The 23,213-nt window shown below is 38.0% G+C and overlaps 1 protein-coding gene across 3 annotated transcripts; it reads right to left on the minus strand.

Annotated features, from left to right (window-relative positions):
- Window positions 1-3,561: 3,561 nt before the first annotated feature.
- LOC108443052 (toll-interleukin 1 receptor (TIR) domain containing adaptor protein) lies at window positions 3,562-22,058 on the minus strand. 3 transcript variants are annotated; one of them, XM_037539741.1, is made up of 4 exons: window positions 22,040-22,058; window positions 11,000-11,048; window positions 9,024-9,671; window positions 3,562-3,674 (listed from the first exon to the last, which is right to left on the minus strand). In XM_037539741.1, the coding sequence occupies exons 2-4, from the start codon at window positions 11,031-11,033 to the stop codon at window positions 3,595-3,597; spliced, it is 762 nt and encodes a 253-aa protein (XP_037395638.1). In that variant the 5' UTR covers window positions 11,034-11,048; window positions 22,040-22,058; the 3' UTR covers window positions 3,562-3,594. The 3 variants fall into 3 exon arrangements, with proteins under 3 accessions (XP_037395638.1, XP_037395637.1, XP_017578936.2); XM_037539740.1 differs by lacking the exon at window positions 22,040-22,058 and adding an exon at window positions 20,816-20,939; XM_017723447.2 differs by lacking the exons at window positions 11,000-11,048; window positions 22,040-22,058 and having other exon boundaries at window positions 9,024-10,421.
- Window positions 22,059-23,213: the final 1,155 nt, after the last annotated feature.

Below are 23,213 nucleotides of genomic sequence, written 5' to 3' on the forward strand. Positions count from 1 at the left end.
ATTGTTGAAATTAAGTTAAATATTGTGAACATTGTTGTTCATCAGTGTAATGCTAAGGAGGTAAATATTGAGATATGAAGACCATAATAAAATGCACTTAAGTTATTGAGAGTAGGTATGCAGTACAGATTATTTCCTTTGGAAGAAGACTAAAAAATAGGATACATCATATGAATGCTGTTCAAAATAAATGTTGTCATGTTCACCTACCAACTACATTTTGCTATCCCAACTAAAACGTTGTACACTTACATTTTCATTGTGTGGTAGGCTGTTGTTGGTGTAAGCTCATATGAAAATATTTCAGAAATTCATGTGATTTTACTCTACATGTAATCACTGTAATAACATACAGTGGGGCAAAAAAGTATTTAGTCAGCCACTGATTGTGCAAGATCTCCTACTTAGAAAGATGAGAGAGATCTGTAATTTTTATCATAGGTACACTTCAACTATGAGAGACAAAATGAGAAAAGAAATCCAGGAAATCACATTGTAGGATTTTTAAAGAATTTATTTGTAAATTATGGTGGAAAATAAGTATTTGGTCAATAACAAAAGTTCAACTCAGTACTTTGTAACATAACCTTTGTTGGCAAGGACAGAGGTCAAACGTTTTCTGCAAGTCTTCACCAGGTTTGCACACACTGTAGCAGGTATTTTGGCCCATTCCTCCATGCAGATCTCCTCTAGAACAGTGATGTTTTGGGGCTGTCGCTGGGCAACACAGACTTTTATCTCTCTCCACAAATTTTCTATGGGGTTGATGTCTGGAGACTGGCTAGGTCACTCCAGGACCTTGAAATGCTTTTTATGGAGCCACTCCTTCATTGCCCAAGTGGTGTGTTTGGGATCATTGTCATGCTGGAAGACCCAGCCACATTCCATCTTCAATGCTGTCACTGATGGAAGGAGCTTTTGGCTTAAAATCTCACGTTACATGGCCCTGTTCATTCTTCCCTTAACACGGATCAGTCGTCCTGTCCCCTTTGCAGAAAAACAGCCCCAAAGCCTGATGTTTCCACCCCCATGCTTCACAGTAGGTATGGTGTTCTTGGGATGTAACTCAGCATTCTTCTTCCTCCAAACACGGCGAGTTTAGTTTTTGCCAAAAAGTTCTATTTTGGTTTCATCTGACCACATGATATCATCTGTATGCACTCTGGCAAACTTCAGACGGGCCTGGACATGTACTGGCTTAAGCAGGGGGACACGTCTGGCACTGCAGGATTTGAGTCCCTCTCGGCGTTGTGTGTTACTGAGGGTAGCCTTTGTTACTTTGGTCCCAGCTCTCTGCAGGTCATTCATCAGATTTTTGCCCACCGTTCTCAAGATCATTTTGTCCCCACGGGATGAGATCTTGAGTGGGGCCCCAGATTGAGGGAGATTATCAATGGACTTGTATACAATTGCTCCCACAGTTGATTTATTCACACCAACCTGCTTGCCTATTGTAGATTCACTCTTCCCAGCCTGGTGCAGGGCTACAATTTTGACATTTAGGTTTTTTTTGCACTGCACACTCAAAAAAAAGAACTGACCCAAACAGTAACAGATGGAACCATTGGAAAGTCATGTATAAATTACACAAAGCTTATATGTTTCTCTCTCAAATCTGGTGTAAATATCAGCATAAAAACTAATAATGTTAGGGTTACCTTCTAAACTAGCTTATGTCCCCTTGGCAAACACAATTGGTTATAAAAAATAGCAATCATTACACCAACGTACAATTCTCGTGTACAAAGTGGTGCACATATTGGTCATGTTAAACTGCTTGGTAATTTTGCCTAGAAGAGTAAATAATTCACAAAATGGTCAAGATAAAGAAAAACACTCAAGTATTATTAGGTCTTACTGGTACCAATCTTGAGCAGTAAAACTCAGAAATGCTGATCTTGTGTAGTGTTAATCTAAATTGGTTAGCTAATGCATCACATCACTTGAAAGAAGTGTGTGTGGAAATCTATCTTTAACGCAGCTAATCACAAAGCCAACACAATCAAAATTGCACCAAGTCAACTCTAATGAATTAAATGTTATCCAACAGATCTGACAAAATTAAATCTATAGGTGTATTTGAACCTGGTTTACATGACCACTGCCCTATCTGATGCCTTAGAAACACTAGCATAAAAAATAAGAAATTTGAAACATGTTAGTGGCCTTTTTAATTGATCTGGCACTCATCCATCCATCCATCCATTTTCCAAGCCGCTTCGCCGTCAGGGTTGCGGGATCTGGCACTCAGTGACACCTATTATACCTCTGAAATCCCAGATTAACTTTTTTACAGAATAAGAATGTTAGACCCATCCATCCATCCATTTTCTAAGCCGCTTCTCCGTCAGGATCGCAGGATCTGGCACTCAGTGACACCTATTATACCTCTGAAATCCCAGATTAACTATTTTACAGAATAAGAATGTTAGACCATTTAAGCAAAATATTCCTGGTGGTGGTAAACAAGCATGCCACTTATAAAATTGTTAGAATTTGAGATCAAATCCCTGGTAGAACTCTGGCAACAGAGACCAATGGCTAAGGAATAAATGTACTTCCTACATTAGGAAAGTTGAAGCGGAATTTCAAAATTTCAAATTCAGCTTCAAACACCTTAAGATTCTGAAAGAGTTCATTTTCTCAAAAACAATTTGGTGCCTATTCTGACCCATTTTAAGCAACAATCATCAGATTTCTGATCAGAAAGAGCTCTGTCCAGCATTATTTATTCACTCCACAGCTGCTGGATATGAGTATTTAATAATGCTCATGGGGAAGTGCCCCTTAGTGAAATACACCCCCTGCTGTAAGACATTTTTCTCTCCTCACATAGCAGCTAAAACCCTCAACATCATCAACATTAAAAAAGGTACAGGAGAGGATAGTTTGGATCCTTGATCATTTTAGAATGCATTGCATATATTTTTAATCTATCTATTTTATCAAGCAGAGTTCCCAGTGTCTGAGAAACTGCAAATGTAATTACACTCCACAAAGGAGGTGATGCCTCAGATCATAGTAACTACAGACTTGTCTCAAAATTGTTATGCTAGGTCAAAATCTTAGTATCCTTTGTGCATGATCAACTTAAGACATTTTTCCATGGAAATTCAGTTCAACTTAGAAAGCTTTTATTATTAATATTTGTTTTAGCATTTGACATGTTTTTACAATCTACTTTATCAACCCCTAATTTATTCATTTGCTCAGCTACATTGTAAATGACCCTAAATATACTATGAGTTTAAATAAAGATTGATTGATTGATTACCAAAAATCCATAAAGCTGGACCAGCCCACGGTGTTGAAGTTTTCAAGTGCCAAAAATTTCAGTACAAGTGCCAAAAAGTTCACTATCCTCAACACAGTACTTGAAGGACAGTTCACTCACTGTTCTGCTTCTGCTGAATTTGTCTAAATGACATTCTTGTTTCCTTGCTCTCAAAGAGTACCAGTATTTGGATGGAATCATTTTGAATCCATATTCACAAAGAATCTTAATGCAGTCAAGCAGTCACAAAGAATATCAATAAAATAAGAAACACAGTTCACATGCACTGTCAGTATAGATTCATATATTTTTAAAGGTTCCTAATAGTCCACCATGCCACTAAATTCCACATGATCTTCTGTACCACTCTGTGACTGAGAAACGGTATGGTCCTTCAAGTCTGTAATGCAGAGGAATAATGTTAGTGACCAAAGAGAGTTAATCAGATTTCTGTCAAAGATCTTACTTCAGATACCATACATAAACATACCTTTAAAGAGATTTTCAGTATGTCCAATTAAACAAAGAAATACTGAAGCATATCTATAATGGAAATTAAAGTGTAATGATATTGTAAAGCATTTTCTTTTCATTAAAAATGTATTGTTTTGTAATAAGAATTAGCATCAGTTTTGTTAAAACACTTCTTTTCAAATGGTAAAAATAACACATGATACGTTCAGCCTCTGGAACAACCTTTCTGGTTCAACTCTGCTTTAGGCATGCATAGTAGAATACAAATCTATGTCACAATATACAAATAAGTCATTCGGTGTCACTGCACTCTTACAGTGACACCCAATCATTAATGAATGTCAACTATTATTCTTTAACAATGCTTAGCACTCAAAAATGATTAAGGACAAAACTACAGAATTCATCCTTCACTTAACTCTACCTGTGACAAAATTACCTGTGACAGTTGACGTATACTCATGGGTCTTTTGTTTATGTGGGTGTTGTCAGAGGAAAACCAAGACCCCATTTACACCTGGCCACTTTATGCAACTAGTATATGGATTGTACTGATAAGATTTTATGTATGCGAATCCGCTCATTACATGGCAACCAATTACCAATTGTTTATTAAATCTTCCTCAGTTTATTTTGTACAGTGTCACATGTCCATATTGCTATTAAGCATTTTGTTTCATCCAGTCCCTATGATAATCCTCTATGATTATCTCCTCCGCAGACACAGATCATGTGCCCAATGACATACTGCGTGTTTCAGTTGTACTGGGATGGGTTTTTGATAAATCTGTAGCCCTGTAATCTGTGACCTCAGTCAGAGACTTCTTATAAACCCCACCCCCACCCTGCTATTAGTAAAGCAGATCACTGCTCCATTCTACTACTGCCTGCGTTTAGGTGGAAACTGAAACAGGATAAACCAGTTTCCAGGGTCATTTATAAATGGAATAAAGAGGTTGATGAGGTCTTTGTTTGAGAACGCAGCCAATGGCAACATCAGTGAATACACATAGGCTATATAAGTAAGTGTATTGACGATGTTGTTCCAGAAGCCATTGTCTGCACCTACCCTAATCATAAACCCTGGGTCAGCCAAGAGAACTGTGCTAAACTCAAGGTTTGGACCACCGCCTTCAACTTTGGGGACCCTGACATCTACAAAGCAGCCAGATATGACCTCTGGAAGTCCATCATGGCTGCCAAGAGGGTTTACAGAGACAGTGGAGTCCAGCTACTACTGCTCTGATCCCAGATGGATGTGGAGTAGATTACGCTGTATCATTGACTACAGTGGGAAATACAGGGCCATTGTTTAACCCCTCCTGTACTCCCTGTTCACTTGCCACTGGGCACAGCTCCAATATCATTATTAAGTTTCAAATGAGACAACCATCCTGGCACTCATCACAGACAATGGCCTGCAGACAAGAGGTGAAGTCATTAAGTCATTAAGCAGCTGGTGCCAGGACAACAACCTATCTCTCAATATTAGTAAAATAAAGGCATGATCATGGACTACAGGAGACAGAAGGGGAAAGGACACCTCCACATTGGATATAGAAAGATTCGAAGGGTCAGCAACTTCAAGACCTCTCCTGGACACTAGACGCAGACACCATGGTCAAGAAAGCTTGTCAGGGTGTCTGTTCCTGAGGAGACTGAAGAAGTCTCACAAACTTCTACAGATGTACTATCAAGAGCTTGGTGACACCCTGCATTACAGGCAGGTAAGGGAACTGCTCTGCTCACAACCATAAATCACTACAGAGAGTACAGGAGCCGACACTGCACATCACTGCCAACAAACTCTTAGCCATTTACAATATTTTCCACCAATGGTGCCTGCGGAAAGGGACAAATCATCATGAACGACAACAGCCACCCAACATGCAGCCTGATCTAGATGTTACCGTGTGGCAGATGGTACGGGATCATAACTGCACATACCACAAGACTTAGGCCACCAGGCCAACAGCCTCCTCAATTCAAAATTTAAATCTAATCTGATCTAATCTAATCTAATCTAATCTAATAATATATCAAAATCTGCACTGACTAATTGCCTGCACTGTTTACTGCACTGTTTACTGCATTATTAACTCCCCCATTACTGCGTCACTACCAGATCAATGATCAGAGCACATGGAATTAGATTTAAGCCAAAACATATCATATTCATGAATTGTGATTCAAGGACATACATCAGTTTTAGATTGTAGCTTTCTCATACAAAGCCCCCCAGCTCTGGAATAATCTTCCTGCTAATGTTCGGGAATCAGACACAGCCCCAATCTTTAAGTCTAGGCTAAAAACTTATTTGTACAGTCAAGCATTAGGTGACTAGTCTTCCCTGTCAGGTCTAGACCTGCTGGAGTCTACACTGCTCTGTTTTACTGTAATCTGTGGTCAGCCACTCTTTACAGTACTAACTCTGTTTTTTCTTTCCTTTCTCTGCCGAGCTGATCAGCTGCCCATCCTGTGCGCCTGATGCTGTTGCCTCTACTGCCTTGATTGGTGCCGCTGCTCACCAGCCTTCTGGACCGGTTTGACCACCACTGAGCTTCTTGCTGTACAGCGCTGTGCAGTCCTCACCCTCAGATCTTTCTTTTCCCACTTTACTATAATACTTCATACTAATAATGTTTGCTATCCGGTGTCGACCATAGGAGGATGGGTTCCCCTTCTGAGTCTTGGTTCCTCTCAAGGTTTCTTCCTCTTTTAGGGAGTTTTTCCTTGCCACCGTCGCCGCTGGCTTGCTCATGGGGGCTTGGACTTTCTTCTTTTCTCTTCTCTCTGTAATACTGATTGTTCTGTAAAGCTGCTTTGTGACAACACCTGTTGTAAAAAGCGCTATATAAATAAATTTTGCTTTTGCTTGCTTTGCTAATAAAGTGCAAACATAAAAAGTGAGTTATGCGAATAATTTCTTAGTGTATTCAATTCCATTTTCAGTTTTTTGCCTGCATTTTGTAAAACATTTGGCAGGGTTGTTGCACCTCTGCCAACATTATAATTATACTGTCCATAGATGTCTGACGTTGTAATTTCCAAGTCATGATTGTTTGCCAGTCTTCACAATAAATGACTTGTCCTATCATTTGAATTTGTATGGAATAGAACTACCACTTGGCCACGTCTTCTGGGTTGCTCAGATGCAAGAGGGTGCTCCTAAGTCAAAAACGAATAGATTAATTTAGAGCTTTAGTGCAAAATTGTAATTTGTAAATAATGAATCTTTTTTTTTTGCCATTTTGTCCTATTCACATTCATTCAGGACTCGCTCAGGTGCCCTCTTGCTTTATTCTATTTATTTATTCATTCATTCATTCATTACATAATGGGCAATAGCAAATGTCTGTACACCTGGCTCACATTCTAGTTACTTGCAAGCTCACAACGAATCCTTTAATGTCTTGCAAAAGTCTGTGAAGACAAGGTCTTTTATTGGGAAGAGGGCCAAGCAATCCAGAAGAAACCATAGTTGCTAGCTTCACATAACTCTCTGGGCATTATAATTATAATTTTGAGAGGGGGCAACAACACTGTTAAAAGTTTTCATGTAAAAAAATCTGATAAAAACTTGTACAAGTTAGTGGGTAAGGTTTGAATCTGGCTTTGTACTTTCATATTCACACATTATAATAAATGTGCAATTTAGACTTTACAATTAAGTTATAGAATTTATGGCACACTCTACAGCTGTGATTTTATTATCATTCCAATAATATAACCAACGTTTTGCCATTGCAAACTGAAACACTGAATGATCTGATTGAATAAAAAGCACAACGTGTAAACAAAATGAAATTTTTCACATCTGAAAATAGATTGAATGTACTAAGACCCCAAATTTACTTTCTATTTGTACATTCAAAAGCTGATGCATGCCTTTAAATCACAATTTACAAATATAATACATTTTGGCATGAGAACAAAATCAAGGAACGTAGCTAGAAAGGAAGCTTCATTACAATCGTTACAGTGCATTAGTATGCAGCTCTAGTTATACAGCACATAGGAGGCATCAACAAATCAACAATTGGTTTTATGAATTGATGTTATTGTTTAATTCAAAATAACTATGATATATAATTAGTTATCACCAGGTCAGTAAGTCCAGCACCTGACCTGATCTTCTGGTGCACGTTGCCTGTTTTAGGGTTAAACTGGCAGATCACTTAGACAGCACAGGGCTGATAAGCACTAAGAAAAGCATGTTCTGATCTTGAACTCCTTTATTTGGTTCAGACCATCATAACAATGTGCACCCAGAAATGGACTGATTCAGAGACAGATTTTTTTGCAGACTACATTTAATTTGTTTGGCATGGCTGACGTACAGGTGTTCACCAGTCAAACTAAAGAAAAGGTTTGATTGGTCTGCACAAAACAAAGTAGGCCTAGTGGTAAAACACAAGTGAAAGAAAACTTTGTGTGTCCTAGAATACTGAATTAGGGCACCAAGTGAAGTAGGTGTGGACATGTTGAACCTTTTCATTAATTCAGCCGGTTTTGACAGGTGTACAACAAACAGTGGTCCAGTTCACTTCCAAATGAGCCCTGCTTCAGTTCACTGCAGATGCAAACACCTTTTTATGATGGTCCGCACCAAACAACAGAATTCAACATGAAAGCATGTCTTCTAGCAGCACGTTAGCCCATAATCGGCCTTGTTGTTCCTGCAGCACAAACTGTTAATAAAGGCAAACAGACAATACAATAACTAAAGTAATAGCGAAGCAATTATCACATACACTGACGAATAAACAAATTTTGTGTAATTTGGTGCACTTTAGTTTCTGCAGTGTGAAACCAACCAAATTAAATTAAAAAACAATTTAGAAAAACTTTGCTTCAGACTTTAGCAAATGAACTAGGTGTGAAAAGAGACTTCAATCATATTCACACTGAATTCAGCATGTAGCTAGACTATGGTCAGTGACTAAGCATAACCACCAACCCCAGCCCCTCCCTCTAACCCCCGGTGTTCACATATTGTCACTGCAACAGTGCTGTAAAATGTTTTTTTCATGTATGGGCATTTCATCAGCGTTATTGTAACTGTGTCAAGAGTCCAAAATGTCCCTCTTGTTTTTAAGCAGATAGTAAAGTAATGTCTGTGTATGTGAAAAAGAATGACTTATTAAGGAAATGCTCAGCGAAGACAACATCACTATATATGCTATATTTTTCAATTCCTTTCCTAGACATTGTATTTGTACAACTACCAAATAAATAAATGGCACTCTAATTAAAAAAAAAAAAGAATTCTTACACTGAAGAACCGTTCTGTACACCTGAGCATAGCCAGCCTCATGGTTCCTGTTCAGGTCCACAGTGTAGAAGAATCGCAGTTCGTGTGGAATCTCTGAGATGTGCATGTCCAAGACAGCAGGAATGATCCTCTGAGACATAGGCCCTTCACAGATGACCTGATGCATCTGGTACAAGCACCAGTCATCCTGCAGGAAGTTTGGACTGATTAGCAGCACCCAGCAATGGCTGGACTGGACAGCGTTACAAAGTTCAGTGGAAACAGCACCACCCAGTGGACTGTCACGTGTTTGCAAGTAACATCGAAGCCCCCTGGAAGGAGACTCCAGGAAAGAGACCAAAGAATGTGCCTGGGATATATTTTTTTCACTGTGGCACACACACACATCATATCTGCAGGTCAAACGAAATGGAGCATTGAGCGCAGTAGGGAATGGCTTTGACGAACCCTGAGAGGAACATGTAGAATAGGAGAAGGAGTACAAACTCAGAGCAGGGGAGTTGCAGTCTGTATGTGTAACAGCATCATAGGATGAATTTACACTGGGTGATTTCACACCGGAAGAAGACTCATTGTTCTGGACGTGTTTTCTTCTGTTATCTGAAATAGACTCATTTTTCGGCTTTGTAAAGTACTGATGAAACCAGCCTGAATGTGAAAAGAAAGGTAAACACATAGTAAGCATATACATAGGATATATAAATAAATAAGTTGAATTTTAGACTATGACATCAAACAGAAAACTGACACACTAACTCAAGAATGATACCACATGCTCAGCATTCAGTGCTGTTATGTTGCTATGAGTGTTGCTATGTATATAAGGAGTATACATTCAGTGGCCTATTTATTAGGTACAAAACATACAGTATTTGTCTAAATGTATGTGGAGACCCCTCCTAAATATTGAGTTCAGGTGTTTCAGTAACACCCATTGCTAAGTGGTGTAAAAAAAAAAAAAAAAACCCTAACAACAGCAGCTCAGCCACAAAGCAGTAGACTACACAAACTCATAGAGCAGGGCTGCTGAGTCCTAAAACATGTATAGCATATCCCTATCACTTACCCTCTGTTGCATCACCCACTACAAAGTTTGAATTTGCCTCTGGAAGCAACATCCACACAACTGTGTGTCGCAAGTTAATAAAATGGATTTCCATGGCCAAGCAGCTGCATACAAGCCAAAGTTCATTATGTGCAATGGCAAGCATTGGCTGGAGTGGTGTAAACATGCTTCCACTGGATTCTGGAGCAGTGGAAATGTGTTCTGCAAAGTGATGAATCACACTTCACTAACTGGCAGACTGACTGACGAATCTGAATTTGGCACATGCCAGGAAAACTCTACCTGCTAGAATGCATAGTGCCTACAGTAAAGTTTGGTGGAGGATGCATAATAGTCTGAGGCTGTTTTTCAGTACCCTGCGATGGACTGGCCAGGGTGTATCCTGCCTTTTGCCCGATGACAGCTGGGATAGGCTCCAGCACCCCCCACAACCCAAAAGGAGAAGAGCTTTAGATGGTGTGTGTGTGTGTGTGTGTGTGTTTTTTCAGTGTTTTTTTTTCACAGGTTTGACTGAATACACATACACACTGCAAAATCTTATGGGAAGACTGGAGGCTGTTAGAGCCACGAAAAGGTGGGGGGACACCTCCATATTAATGATCATGATTTTGGAATGGGATGCCACATAAACTTATATAGGTGTGATGGTCAAGTGTCTACATGCGTTTGGACAAAAAAAGCAGGGAATTAAGGTGATGGTCTAAAATACCCAGCATCAGTTGATATCTGTGCAATAAAGTGCATCAAATTTCATGCATGTTAATGTCTGAAGTGCACTATATTTCTTAAATAGATTGAATCGGTAAAAATATTTAAGAACATTAATATTGAAACTTTTTTATATTCATGTCACATGTGTAATGAAGACGAATCTATAAATACCATAGTATGTAATACAGAAATAACTTACCAAAAATCCTACTGTCATTTTTTCTCTCCATCATCCCCAGTTCTTTCCTCTGTAAAGAACAATTGTAGCTTGCATTAGCATTGACTTCACATAAGATCTCTCAGGAGAAGATTCTAGCACTAATCTTTACTTGGAAATTCAATAGTTCAACTGATAAACAGTCTTTGGACAACATTTCTAATATGTCATAATTAAGGAATTTTATAAGTCCTATAAGTTATATAACTCCTAATATAGGAATATCTATATTAAATGGATGGATTTTTCTCTGTATTTCCTATATTTCTCTGCAATACCTATTCATCTTAACTACTTAACACAGACTGATTTTTTTAATCGTTTTCAGTTTTAAAAAAATGTAAATCACCTAGAAATACTCCAAGTGTTACATAGAGGATGTGTTCATGTTTTCTCGTTGCTCTAAAAGATGGCTTGAATTTGTTTTTACCTCACATAGTTGTCAAAGTAAAGTACCTTTTACCGGGGCGCAAAATCACACCACTTTTTTTAACCTGCTATGCCTGTGGTGGAAGACGAGAGTCTGTCTAACAACAGTGTTAGCAATTCACTATTACACACTATAATGTGTTCATTAAAAAGTGAAATCTGCAGTAAAACTGACACACTGTATTCCCTGACAGTGTGGTGAACTCATTAAAATTATTCTATTTGTAAGCAAAACTGCAAAACAGTTCAAATAGCTTAAAACATTAAAGTTCATACTTCTTCTTCTTCTTTCAGCTGCTCCCTTTAGGGGTCGCCACAGCGGATCATCTGCCTCCATCTTGCCCTATCCACTGCCTCCTCTACTTTTACATCAACCATCTCCATGTCCACCTTCACTACACCCATAAACCTTCTCTGAGGTCTACCTCTTCTCTTTCTACCCGTCAGCTCCATCTCCAACATTCTTTGACCAATATATCCACTATACCTCCTCAAAACATGTCCAAACCATCTCAACCTGGCCTCATCTCCAAACTGCTTCACTGTCCCTCTGATCCATCCATCCATTTTCTAAGCCACTTCTCCGTCAGGGTCGCGGGGAGGTGCTGGAGCCTATCCCAGCAGTCTTCGGGCAGAAGGCAGGATACACCCTGGACAGGTCGCCAGTCCATCGCAGGGCAGACAGTCACAGACAGTCACACCTAGGGGTAATTTAGCATGTACAATTGGCCAGGGCCTCCTCGCTGTGAGGTGACAGCGCTACCCACTGCGCCACCATGCCGCCATCCCTCTGATCTGTTCATTTCTAATCTTGTCCATCCTTGTCACTCCCAACGAAAATCTCAGCATCTTCATCTCCGCCACCTCCAGCTCAGCCTCCTGTCTTTTAGACAGAGCCACAGTCTCCAAACCATACATTATAGCAGGACGCACTACTGTCTTGTAAAGTTTCCCTCTCTTCCACCTGCTCTCTACTCTCACCACAGATTACAATGTCATCTGCAAACATCATGGTCCATGGAGCCTCCTGCCTGACCTCATCTGTCAACCTTTCCATCACCATTACAAACAAGAAGGGGCTCAAAGCTGATCCCTGATGTAACCCTACCTTCACCTTGAAACCATTTGTCACTCCAACTGCACACCTCAGCACTGTCTCACTATCCTCATACATGTCCTGCACCACCCTAACATACTTTTCAGCTACACCTGACTTCCTCATACAGTACCACAGTTCCTCTCTTGGCACCCTATCATTTGCCTTCTCTAGATCCACAAAGACACAATGTAGCTCCTTCTGACCTTCTCTGTACTTCTCTACCAACACTCCATCCATCCATCCATTTTCTAAGCCGCTTCTCTGTCAGGGTCGCGGGGGGTGCTGGAGCCTATCCCAGCAGTCTTCGGGCGGAAGGCTCTACCAACACTCTCAACGCAAAAATTGTTGAGTGTTTCTGGGCATGAAACCAAACTGCTGCTCACTGATCTGAACCTCTCGCCTTAGCCTTGCTTCAGCAACTCTTTCCCGTACCTTCATGGTGTCAACTTTATACCTCTGTAGTTACTGCAGCTCTGCACATCACCCTTGTTCTTAAAAATGGGGACCAGTACCCTGCTTCTCCACTCATCAGGCATCCTCTTACTCTCCAGGATTTTGTTAAATAACCTGGTTAAAAAGTCCACTGCCTTCTCTCCTAAACATCTCCATACCTCCACAGGTATGTCATCTGGACCAACTGCCTTTCCATTCTTCATCCTTTTTAAAGCTGCCCTCACTTCCACCTTACTAATTCTCTGCACTTCCTGATCCACTATCTCTCCCTCCGTTGTCCTCCTCTCTCTCTTGTTTTCCTCATTCATTAGTTCTTCAAAGTACTCCTTCCATCTACTCAACACTCTCTGTTCACTCATTAGTACATTTCCCTCTCTATCCTTTATCAGCCTAACCTGCTGTACATCCTTTCCAGCTCTATCTCTCTGTTTAGCCAAACGATACAAGTCCTTTACTCCTTCTTTACTGTCCAGCCTCTCATACAGCTCATCATAGGCCTGAGCCTTTGCCTTTGCCACCATTCTTTTTGCTATGCGACTAGCCTCACAGTACTCCTGCCTACTTCCTTCAGTACTACTGAAGGGGACATACAGTAGTCCAATTTCCACTGGCACCCTGCTGGTCAACAGCAACGGAGGCGGTTGTTGTTAACCCGGGCCTCGACCGATCCGGTATGGCAATCATATTTGTGATCCGCATGATAGTTTTGGCACAAGTTTTACGCCGGATGCCCTTCCTGACACAACCCTCACCATTTATCCAGGCTTGGGACTGGCACCAGAAGTACACAAAGTACACCCCTAATGGCTGGTTTAAAACATTAAAGTTCATACAACAATATTCAAGCCTTAATCTCAATAAGTTCAACATTTTCAAGTAAAGACAATCACTAAACTCATTGTTTTTCATTTAATAATTTAAGAGAAACGTTATCTAAACATCTAGATACCCATAGCAGTTGTTAATGTCTAAACTTGGTAAAACTTTAGTTACTTTCTTGATAATTTAGACTGTGATTAAACTTGTATTTCCCCTATCTGATTTTAGTTTGAGTGAGTTTGATATTCCTGCACTGACAACAGAAAATGCAAATAATAGGCTAAAGCAGTGGCTAAACCTTAATTCTTTTTGCAATGTGTTCCTCTAAAATTGCCTAATGTTGATGTAGTTACTGAAATATTTGTTTTATTATTACTTTGCATGCTTAAGGATTTAATGATAAGAGCAGATGCGTTGATATAAATGCAATTCATTGGTGCTTTGGAATTTTTTTTTAATCATTACAAACAAAATCGTGATTCTTTGGTATTGACTACTGTAAACACATTAAAACATTTGTTTCATTGTCAAAGACATTTGTACTTTTGTGTGCATGAACAGGAGGGTGCACTAAAGACGAATGTGTGTCCAGCCCCTAAAAGATAACTGCATAGTTAAGTCTAATGAGTATTAATTAAGTGCTAATTTTGTAAGCAAATGCACTCTGTCCAACAATAGAGCATAGAGAAATACAACAGTTAAATTTGACCTGTACTCTTTTCTGAAACAAGTTTAGACAGTACAGAATCCATAAAACCCATGTTTAGAAAATAACATAAAAGGACAGCTTTGTGTTCTGTCAGACATTACAGAACTTCCACAGAAAGCTGTACTAAGAATTCTCAGATCAGAGAGTGACGCTAGCTCAACTGGAACCTTGGACACAGAATTGCTCCTCCATGCCCTGGCACGTATGCAGAGTTGGCCTGATGTGTTTCCAGTACCCCTTTTTTCTTATGATGTTGAGTACTGCCTTGAAGCTGGAAATACAGAATATCAGAATGCTAGAAAGTTGTTGAAATTAACAAGAGCTCAAAAGCATGACATCTTAGAGAACATGGCCAAAACCATGCACTCTTTCAAGGCTTACCCTAGTGATAAAGAAATTGCAAGAGCTGCTGAAGCTCTTGTTACCAAACATCCTTGCCTTACAGAGCCAGGAAGTCCTTGTGGATTGTATGGCCGGAAGATGAGCCTAAAATTCAAGATGGGGAACTATCGCACCAAACTGAGCAGGTCTGGATGTAATGAGGTGGCTGTTACCTCTGGTAAGAGGAGCTGAAATAACATAGAAATAACTCGAAATAACTGCAACATCAAAAGCTTGTCGAGCTGAGGTGAACTATCTACCAAATTTCCCAAGAGGAGAGGATGCCTCAAGTCTGGAGTAGAAGTATCAAAGGTGGACAGAAATCTACAGATGATAGAGAGACTAATGCAAACTACATATGCGTTACGCCGGAAACAGATAATTGTCGACAACCCATCCCAATCGTTCAAGGACTTTATGGAAATTTGGCCTGCGCTTCGATTAGAGTCACAGGTAAATTCTTTCTTAACCTTAATCTCATCTTCACAATCTTCTGTAATCCAAGGTCTGTGACATGACATAGGAATTTCAATTAATAAACTAATTTTAAATGCAGATTGTAATGCGTTGTAAAAACAACAAATTGTACAATTGAACATTAATCTAATTTGTATTCCTATTGCTGAATGTTTAGGTTTGTGCAGAATTTCACAGGATCACAAATATCAACTTGCGAAGCAAGTTCTATGCAGAATTGGACAAGCATACACCAAGATTATTGGCTGTCTACCGGCAGAAGGCTGCATGTACTGGCAAGACTGCAGAAGATATGCTAAGGAGCATATTTAGTGCTTATGATCTTCTGGTAAGAGACCACATTTGGTATTAATTTTAATGAAGATATTGCACAAAATTTTCTGCTTTGCTGTTTTTTTCCTCTGCTTCTCTTTTTTTTCCTCTGCTTCCCCTGTTTCTTCCTATCCTGCATCTCCTACAGCTTCTGTTATTTTACTCTTCTCCATCTGCATTCCCTCATCTAATCTAAAGAGTTTCACATCTATTTACAGGAGCAATGTTATGTTAACCACAGACGTACTATTGCACTCCGAGCCCTCCCTGTGTTCCTTCGTGAAAATGACTCTGCTTTTTTCATGACTTGGAACGTAAGTTATTAAATATGTACAGGATGATATTAACAAATATTGCAGGAGACCCTTTTATCTTATAAATGCAATGGAATAACATATCTGAATACCCCAGCAAGTAATGGCTCTAGGAAACAACCATGTTTTCTTCCTGAAATAAAAGCATGTCCTTCGTGCCCAAAGACTTAAAGTACAAGGAATATTTTTTTCCCTCACAACAGTATAGTTGCTCGGTTTTAGTCTCAGGACTCTGTGCCACTACTTAACCAAGATTTTTTTTTTTTTTATCTATAACCCTCATGTTTCACATTTGAAGACATCTCACCAACACCACTGAATCTGGTATGCTTAGTTCTGCTTTGGAAAGAAAGCACAAGTTGGAAGAAAGAAAGAAAAAAATGGAATTGTTGTATGTGTGTTTACTATTTGTTTGTTTATTTAATTTATTTTACAGGCTGAGAAAGAGAGTGAACCGGACATTGCAGACTTGGCAGTTGATCTTCTCAGCATGGTGAATGAAGACCAGAGTTCATTTCAGCCCGGCAAGGTTTGCCATTGTGCTGGAAGGTGACATTGTCCTGAATGACCTTTTGTATTTGGCTGATGCTTTTCTCATGTTAGTTGGTTTAATGTATGCATTAAACATCAGCTATCCAAAAGAACTGACCCACACCTTCAACTTTATTCAGAAAGTCCTTATGGGCTTGGAGGACTTTAAACCACTAGCACCCAGGCTGCTAAATCTAAAAAAACGATCTGCTAGGGAGGGTGTAATTGGCAAATGATTCAGTCCCTCTTGATTGGACCTTTGTAGGTCCTGCATGTAAATGTCTGTTGATTCATCACCTTTCTGTGCTCCTGTTTGTTAAACCTGCTGTTGTGGTAAGTTTTTTTTTTTTTTTTTTTTTTTTTTTTTTGCTGGATTATAGTGCCACTTCTTTAAAAGCATAGTCCCAGAAATTGTTGTGTTGGAGATTCACAAATATGTTCAGAAAATGAGCCAGTTTGTGCTGTTTAAAGTGTTTTTATTTTTATTTATTTATTATTTATTGTTGCAATGGTACAGGCCATTGGACACAGAACTGTTACTGCACCAGTGCATGTTTACTAAGGGCTTACCCAAATACTTTTACCCAAATACCTTTACCCAAAAACAAATTTGTTTAACACTTTTTCTTTATTTTATTTTGTTTCATGGAAATACTTTTTTCCCTTTCTTGTACTCCAAGCATCCCTGTTAATACAGGGCTAGGCCTGTCGTGATTACTATATTTTATTGGCCAATATACTGCCCCAAAGATTATTGCAATAGTTGATAGTCATTTTAAGGCTAATTTATGTGAGTGAAAATATAATAGCATGGTAATGCAATTAAACTCTTTTTAAAAAGCAAGTACTTTTAATAATTACAAATATTAAGAAATTGTGAGTGCAATATAAATGAATAAATAAATATTATTATACACAAGTAAAGCAAATGTGGTGACATACTGGCTCATTCTCATGTGCTCTATTCATTAAACCCAATGGGCAATATTGAAGCCTGCAAAAATGGAGGTCATGCAGATTTATTTATTTATTTAGTCAATAATGTGATTATTGTGATAAGCCTATACAAAGCCAGACATTTTATTTATTTATTTTTGTTTAAAGTGTTTACAGTTTGTGCTTAAATGTGTTTTAACTTAAGTGAGAAGTTTTATTGCATCTCAGCAGGTGTTGAAATGACTGTTGTTTATGGGGTATTGTGTAAATGTACACAATAGCTTGCATTTGTTAAAATAAAAAGTTAATTTGAGCAGATTAAGGTTTCCTTGTGTTATATTTATTTTTGTGAAGGTATTTTGAGTTAAGTTTACTCAATTACTTTGTGGCTAAATTGCCCCTGGGTGTGAGTGTGTGAGTGACTGTCTGTGTCTGTGTGTCTGCCCTGTGATGGACTGGCGACCTGTCCAGGGTGTATCGTGCCTTTCGCCCGGAGACTGCTGGGATAGGCTCCAGCACCCCCCCGCGACCCTGACGGAGAAGCGGCTTGGAAAATGGATGGATGGATGGATAATTAGTTTCCTCAAATATTTTAAGTTATGTATTAGACATATATGAGTATTCACTAGTTGAAATGTTTGAGTAAATGAAGAGTCTGTCTGATATAATATTTTTTATTTAAACTTAATACAACTTTTTGAGTATTCCAAACTAAAATAATATATGTTTTGAGTTCATTAAAATTAACTTAGCATTGTTAAGAAAACATTTTAATATTAAGGACAACATATACAGTTATTTTAAGTAAAGTTACACTGAATTTAAATAGTTCTAAAAATGTAATAATATTGAGTAAAAGCTAATCAGTTTTATGAAGTTCAGTGCACATAAAAACTTTATATTCTTTGCACTTGAAACAATAGAGTTTGTCTAAAATAGTTTGTGGTAATCAGTTTCCTCAAAAATCTTGAGTTAACTGAACTTATTAGGGTTTACATTGCATAATCAAACACTGCCAGAGCTGGAGTGCACATCTGCTGACAACAGTGCGAAGTTAATAGAGTTATGAGCGGCAGTTGACAAAAAAACTAAAAAGCTGTCAATGATTTTAATGTGACTATTTAGACATCTTTCCAACTTTCATTTTGAAACTTAAAAAGCATAGTTTAAACAGCAGTCAGCTACGTGATTTCAACTTTGTTTCAACGGCCAAATGTTTACTAGGTTTGGTTTCATTCAAAACTTGAAAATGCACAATAATGCATTTCCCTTTGAGAACACGTACGTACAAAACACTCCGGTTTATATTAAAAAATGTACTCAATCGCACTCTTCACCTTCAAAACTCATACGTGCGCGCAAATCATTTCCACTATCACCTTCACAGCAAGCTCTCAAGATTCACATCTGCTCGCTGTAAGATGTCTAAACGTTTCTGTTGTCGAGGGGCCATTCATGTCAGCGCACCAATCAAGGCTTCTTTTCTTAAGCAGCTTTATGCTACTTGGTCAAGGCAGAGAACTTGTAGAGAGGATAATTACCACTCTGCAATGATTTCAGGTTTTCTCAAACGCTAGAGGGCGCTCCCGAGTGAGTCCAAAATGGAAGTGACCAAGCTCCTCATAAATCAGCTCTGGTACGTTTACGAGGAGCCTGGCCACTTCCTATTAGGACTGCTAATCAGCAGAGGGCGCTCGCGAGTGATTGCTCAATGAATGGGAGTAAATCGCGCTCAACACCTAAAAACAAAAAGTTTAAATAGTTTCTAATCACTTGCTCAAATTGTTTCTTTAATTTTAGAAAGTAGAAGGATGTGTTTCACTAAGAAAACAATCAAATCGACCTTTTTCTTAGTACAAATAACACTCTTGGTATTTCTACATCTATTTTGTGGGACAGGTTAAAAGCTTACAGCTACAATTAATCCTTTACAGATTAATAATGAGTTTAAGAGATAGTATAGTTCTCTATTTACATCTGGATTAATTGCTAACATTAAGAATTTAGATTTTTTTATATGCCTTTACTTGATCAAGAATTGGCTAAGACTAGATGCCAATAACAGCTATGGAACTTTCCCTTGCTGCCAGATCTGTGTAGACTACTAAATGTCCTGGTCCAGACAACTCTTCCTTAAAGCACTTATTTGACAGTATTTATACCCTTGAGTTCTAATTCTTTAGAAACTTTGGTATCTATGGATGCTGAGAAAGCTTTTGATTGGATAGAATGGGAATACATTTTCTATACTTTAGGAAAATTTGTCTGTGGCAAGAACTTTATTTTGTGGGTTAAGCTTCCATATTCTTCATCTGTAGCCGCAGTAAGAATGAATAATACCCAATAAGAATATGTCCCCTCACAGCATTGAGACCTATGAGACAAAGGTGTCCTTTGAGTCCTCTTTTGTTTGCTTTGGCCATTGAACCCTTGTCTATATTATTTTGTAGCAATTCTTAAAGGGATATTTAGTAATAGCATTGAACAGAAGATCTCTGTGTAGATGAGACGTCTCTGATCTCCTTACATCCATTCCAACCATTTTTGGCATACTTGATTAGTTTGCCTTTATATCAGGCTATAAATTGTATTTTAATAAAAGATAGTTGACTCCTCTAAATAATGCAATACATACATATTCACAGGACTTACTATTTAAACTTGCTATAACATGCTTATAATGCTTATACAATGCTTATAACATTACATATTTGGTCATTCAAGTTATGGAAAACTTTAAAGACCCTTATAAAGCCAATTATGTTTACTTTTTTCATACCTTAAGAGTAGTTTGGCTCAATGGTATGTGCTAAATTAATCCATAGCCACCTGTGCTAATTCCATTAAAATGTTTTTTTATTTGTTTCAATAATTCAGAAACAAATATTTCTGCCCCAGAATCATTCTGTCCCTGTTCATAAGCCTGACTATCTAATTTTGCAATTCATGTGATATAAAAACTCCAAGAATACAGACAGCTTTTAAAAAGACCAATATAATACAATATTGGCAACACAACCCCCATCAACATCCCCAGCTTGGCTTTGGCTTCTAGATCATTAAACCTTATTGCACTGGGACTGTTCTCTTATTAAAATCTCTTTGATTGTTTTCATTAAAAAAATATTTTGAGAATATTAAATCAATTATGATGATATGTTGGGCTTAAAGCATTCTTTATCATGGCCCCAGTAGTAGCAAACCATATATATTCTTCTTCCTGGCAGATGGTGCATTTACCATTTGGTACAATTTGGGTATTAAGACATTTAAAGATTTATATATTGAAAATAAGTTTGTATCTATTCCCTCTCTCCCTTAGAACCATTTCTTCTTACTCTGGGATGACATTTCAGAATTACTCTGGGATGGTGCAGTTGAGAAGGTCCATAAATCTTCTATTTGTGCAAAGCATGATCTCATGATCCCAAGCATGTATCCTGCCTTCCGCCCGAAGACTGCTGGGATAGGGTCCAGCACCCCCCCCGCGACCCTGACAGAGAAGCGGCTTAGAAAATGGATGGATGGATGGATGATCTCATACAATGAAAAAGTATACATTGATTTCATTTTACTAAAGTCAGACTCTCCAATATCTGCAACAATATAGGTTCAACATATGATAGATGTTACCAAGCTCCAGCAACCCACTGCATACTTTTTGGTCCTGCCCCTCTTTCTATTCATACCAGACAGAAATATTCAAATTGTTAGCAGATATAATAGGAAAACCCATTGAGCACAATGCCATGATTGCCTTGTTTGGTGTGATTTCCCCCATTAGTATTCCTTTCATCTTTTGAAGTTTATTCCAAATAAATAAATAAACAAAATTTTTTTAAAATGAGACATGACTGGAGGCCACAGGTCTGGATTTTTGGGTTGGACATGGTCAAGAAATTAATTAAAGTTGTGCTAAAATTTGTGTTCAACTTTGGGTTGTTTTGCTTATTATCTTGCTGAAGAATGCCCAACTGGCTATGATCCTGATGGAATGAGATTGCTGTAAAGTAAGCATAATAGATTAACACTTAAGATTGCCATGAACTAGGTTAAAACACATCACTAACCTAATCACCAATAATGGCACAATCACCCCAACTACCTCATTGCATTAATAAGTCATTTTTTATAACTTAGCACTTACAATACAAGTTTGCTGTCAACATTGTTTTTAATAAATAATAAGTTTTTGCTCTGGCTGCATTCTAGAAATGGAACTTGGATCCAAATATCTCAGTTTTTGTGGTGCAGTTAAGTCTCTTTCTTCAAGCTAGTAAACAAGGAAACCTCAAACTTTTACCATTTTTAAAACTATTTGCTTTGCACTGTTTCTAAAAGTCTCAAATTATGGCTAGGGAAAAATAGTAATGGCAAAACACTCTTAAGAAGTGAGTTTGGCTTGTGTCACTGACTGCATGTGTTAAACGTATCAGTTGAAGACTCCATTTACACAACATTACACTAAAACAACCACAACACATCACACAACATATGACATAACCTGACATTATATGATACACAAATACAAAACGAGTAAACTACAGTTTCTGAGTACTTACATTTGCAGATTGCAGTGATATAAAATCAAGGAAGAGACTGAAATATTTCACGGAAACCTAAATATAAAAGCAGAAGTGATGTTACATCATGACTTCTCCTTTCTGTTTGTCGGTTCTCTTCTACAGACACATGGGAAACCAAGTCACTAATATATTAAACATTTATTTGCTCATTTAAAGACATAGAATATTTCACAGTTATCAAAAAATAGTCATGACCAACCAGATCTGTTCTTGCAAGTGAGACTCCAGAATGAAAAACATAATTTAAAAAATGTGTAGTCAACAAATGGAATTCCCCTATTCTTTCCATGACAACAGAGCTCTGGTGAGTGTTGCAAAAACATGTTGACTTGTACATTACAGTGGTCATTTTATGTTTAAACTGAATGATTAATGTTAAGGAAAGCAAGTTATTAAATGTAAGAATTTGCCAGCAGCCACCTCCACTACAACTTTAGTTGCTTTAAAAAAAAAAAAAAAAAAAAAAAAACAGAACAGCTTCCAAGTTATGGAAGGACAGGTTTAAAGTAACCCCTATAGAAATGTTCGATTAGCACATCCATGCCCTTCCATATGATGTGATGGTTTGCATGTTTTGCACTGTCCTTGTTCATTAAAACCTTGCAGATTTGAATTAAATCTTAAAATGAAATGATGCTTTACATATAAGAAAAAATCATGTATATTGTATAAATGTATTCTGTTGTGATTCTTTCCTTTATATTAATAAACAAGTAGCATGTATTTTCAATGTATGTGTAGGGTAAATTGTTGAAATAATGCAAATTTGCACTATGTACATGGGATGTGCCATTGCATAGTAATATGATAGTTTGAGGGGGATGAATTTCAAAAGGCTAAACATCTTAAATAAACATTGCAATATGCGCAAATGTGTGTGTGAGGAGCAAGAAGGCGTACTTTTAGGTTTTGTGTCTGAGGGGGTATGGGACTGTAAAAAGTTTGGAAATTACTGCAGTAATGCAATCACAGGAAGCCCTCATTTGAAAAGATTCAAATATTATACAGATAATGTGTTACATTTTTAAGAATAAAGGTGTCTTAAAGTTTTCTTTGTATGATGCCATAGAACCACTTTTGGTTCCCTAAAGAGCTATGTCTGAAATAGTGATTTATGAGTGTGAAGAACATTTTAAAGGCTTACAAAACC

Source organism: Pygocentrus nattereri, chromosome 7 (assembly GCF_015220715.1).
Source record: "Pygocentrus nattereri isolate fPygNat1 chromosome 7, fPygNat1.pri, whole genome shotgun sequence".
NCBI lineage: Eukaryota > Metazoa > Chordata > Actinopteri > Characiformes > Serrasalmidae > Pygocentrus > Pygocentrus nattereri.

Excerpts from the sequence above, each read along its gene's own strand:
- LOC108443052 (XM_017723447.2), bottom strand. The coding sequence starts at position 9,714 with ATGTATATGCTTACTATGTGTTTACCTTTCTTTTCACATTCAGGCTGG. Across the intron at positions 3,675-9,023 it reads GTACAGAACGGTTCTTCAGT|ACTTGAAGGACCATACCGTT; the intron begins GTAAGAATTCTT and ends TCTGCATTACAG.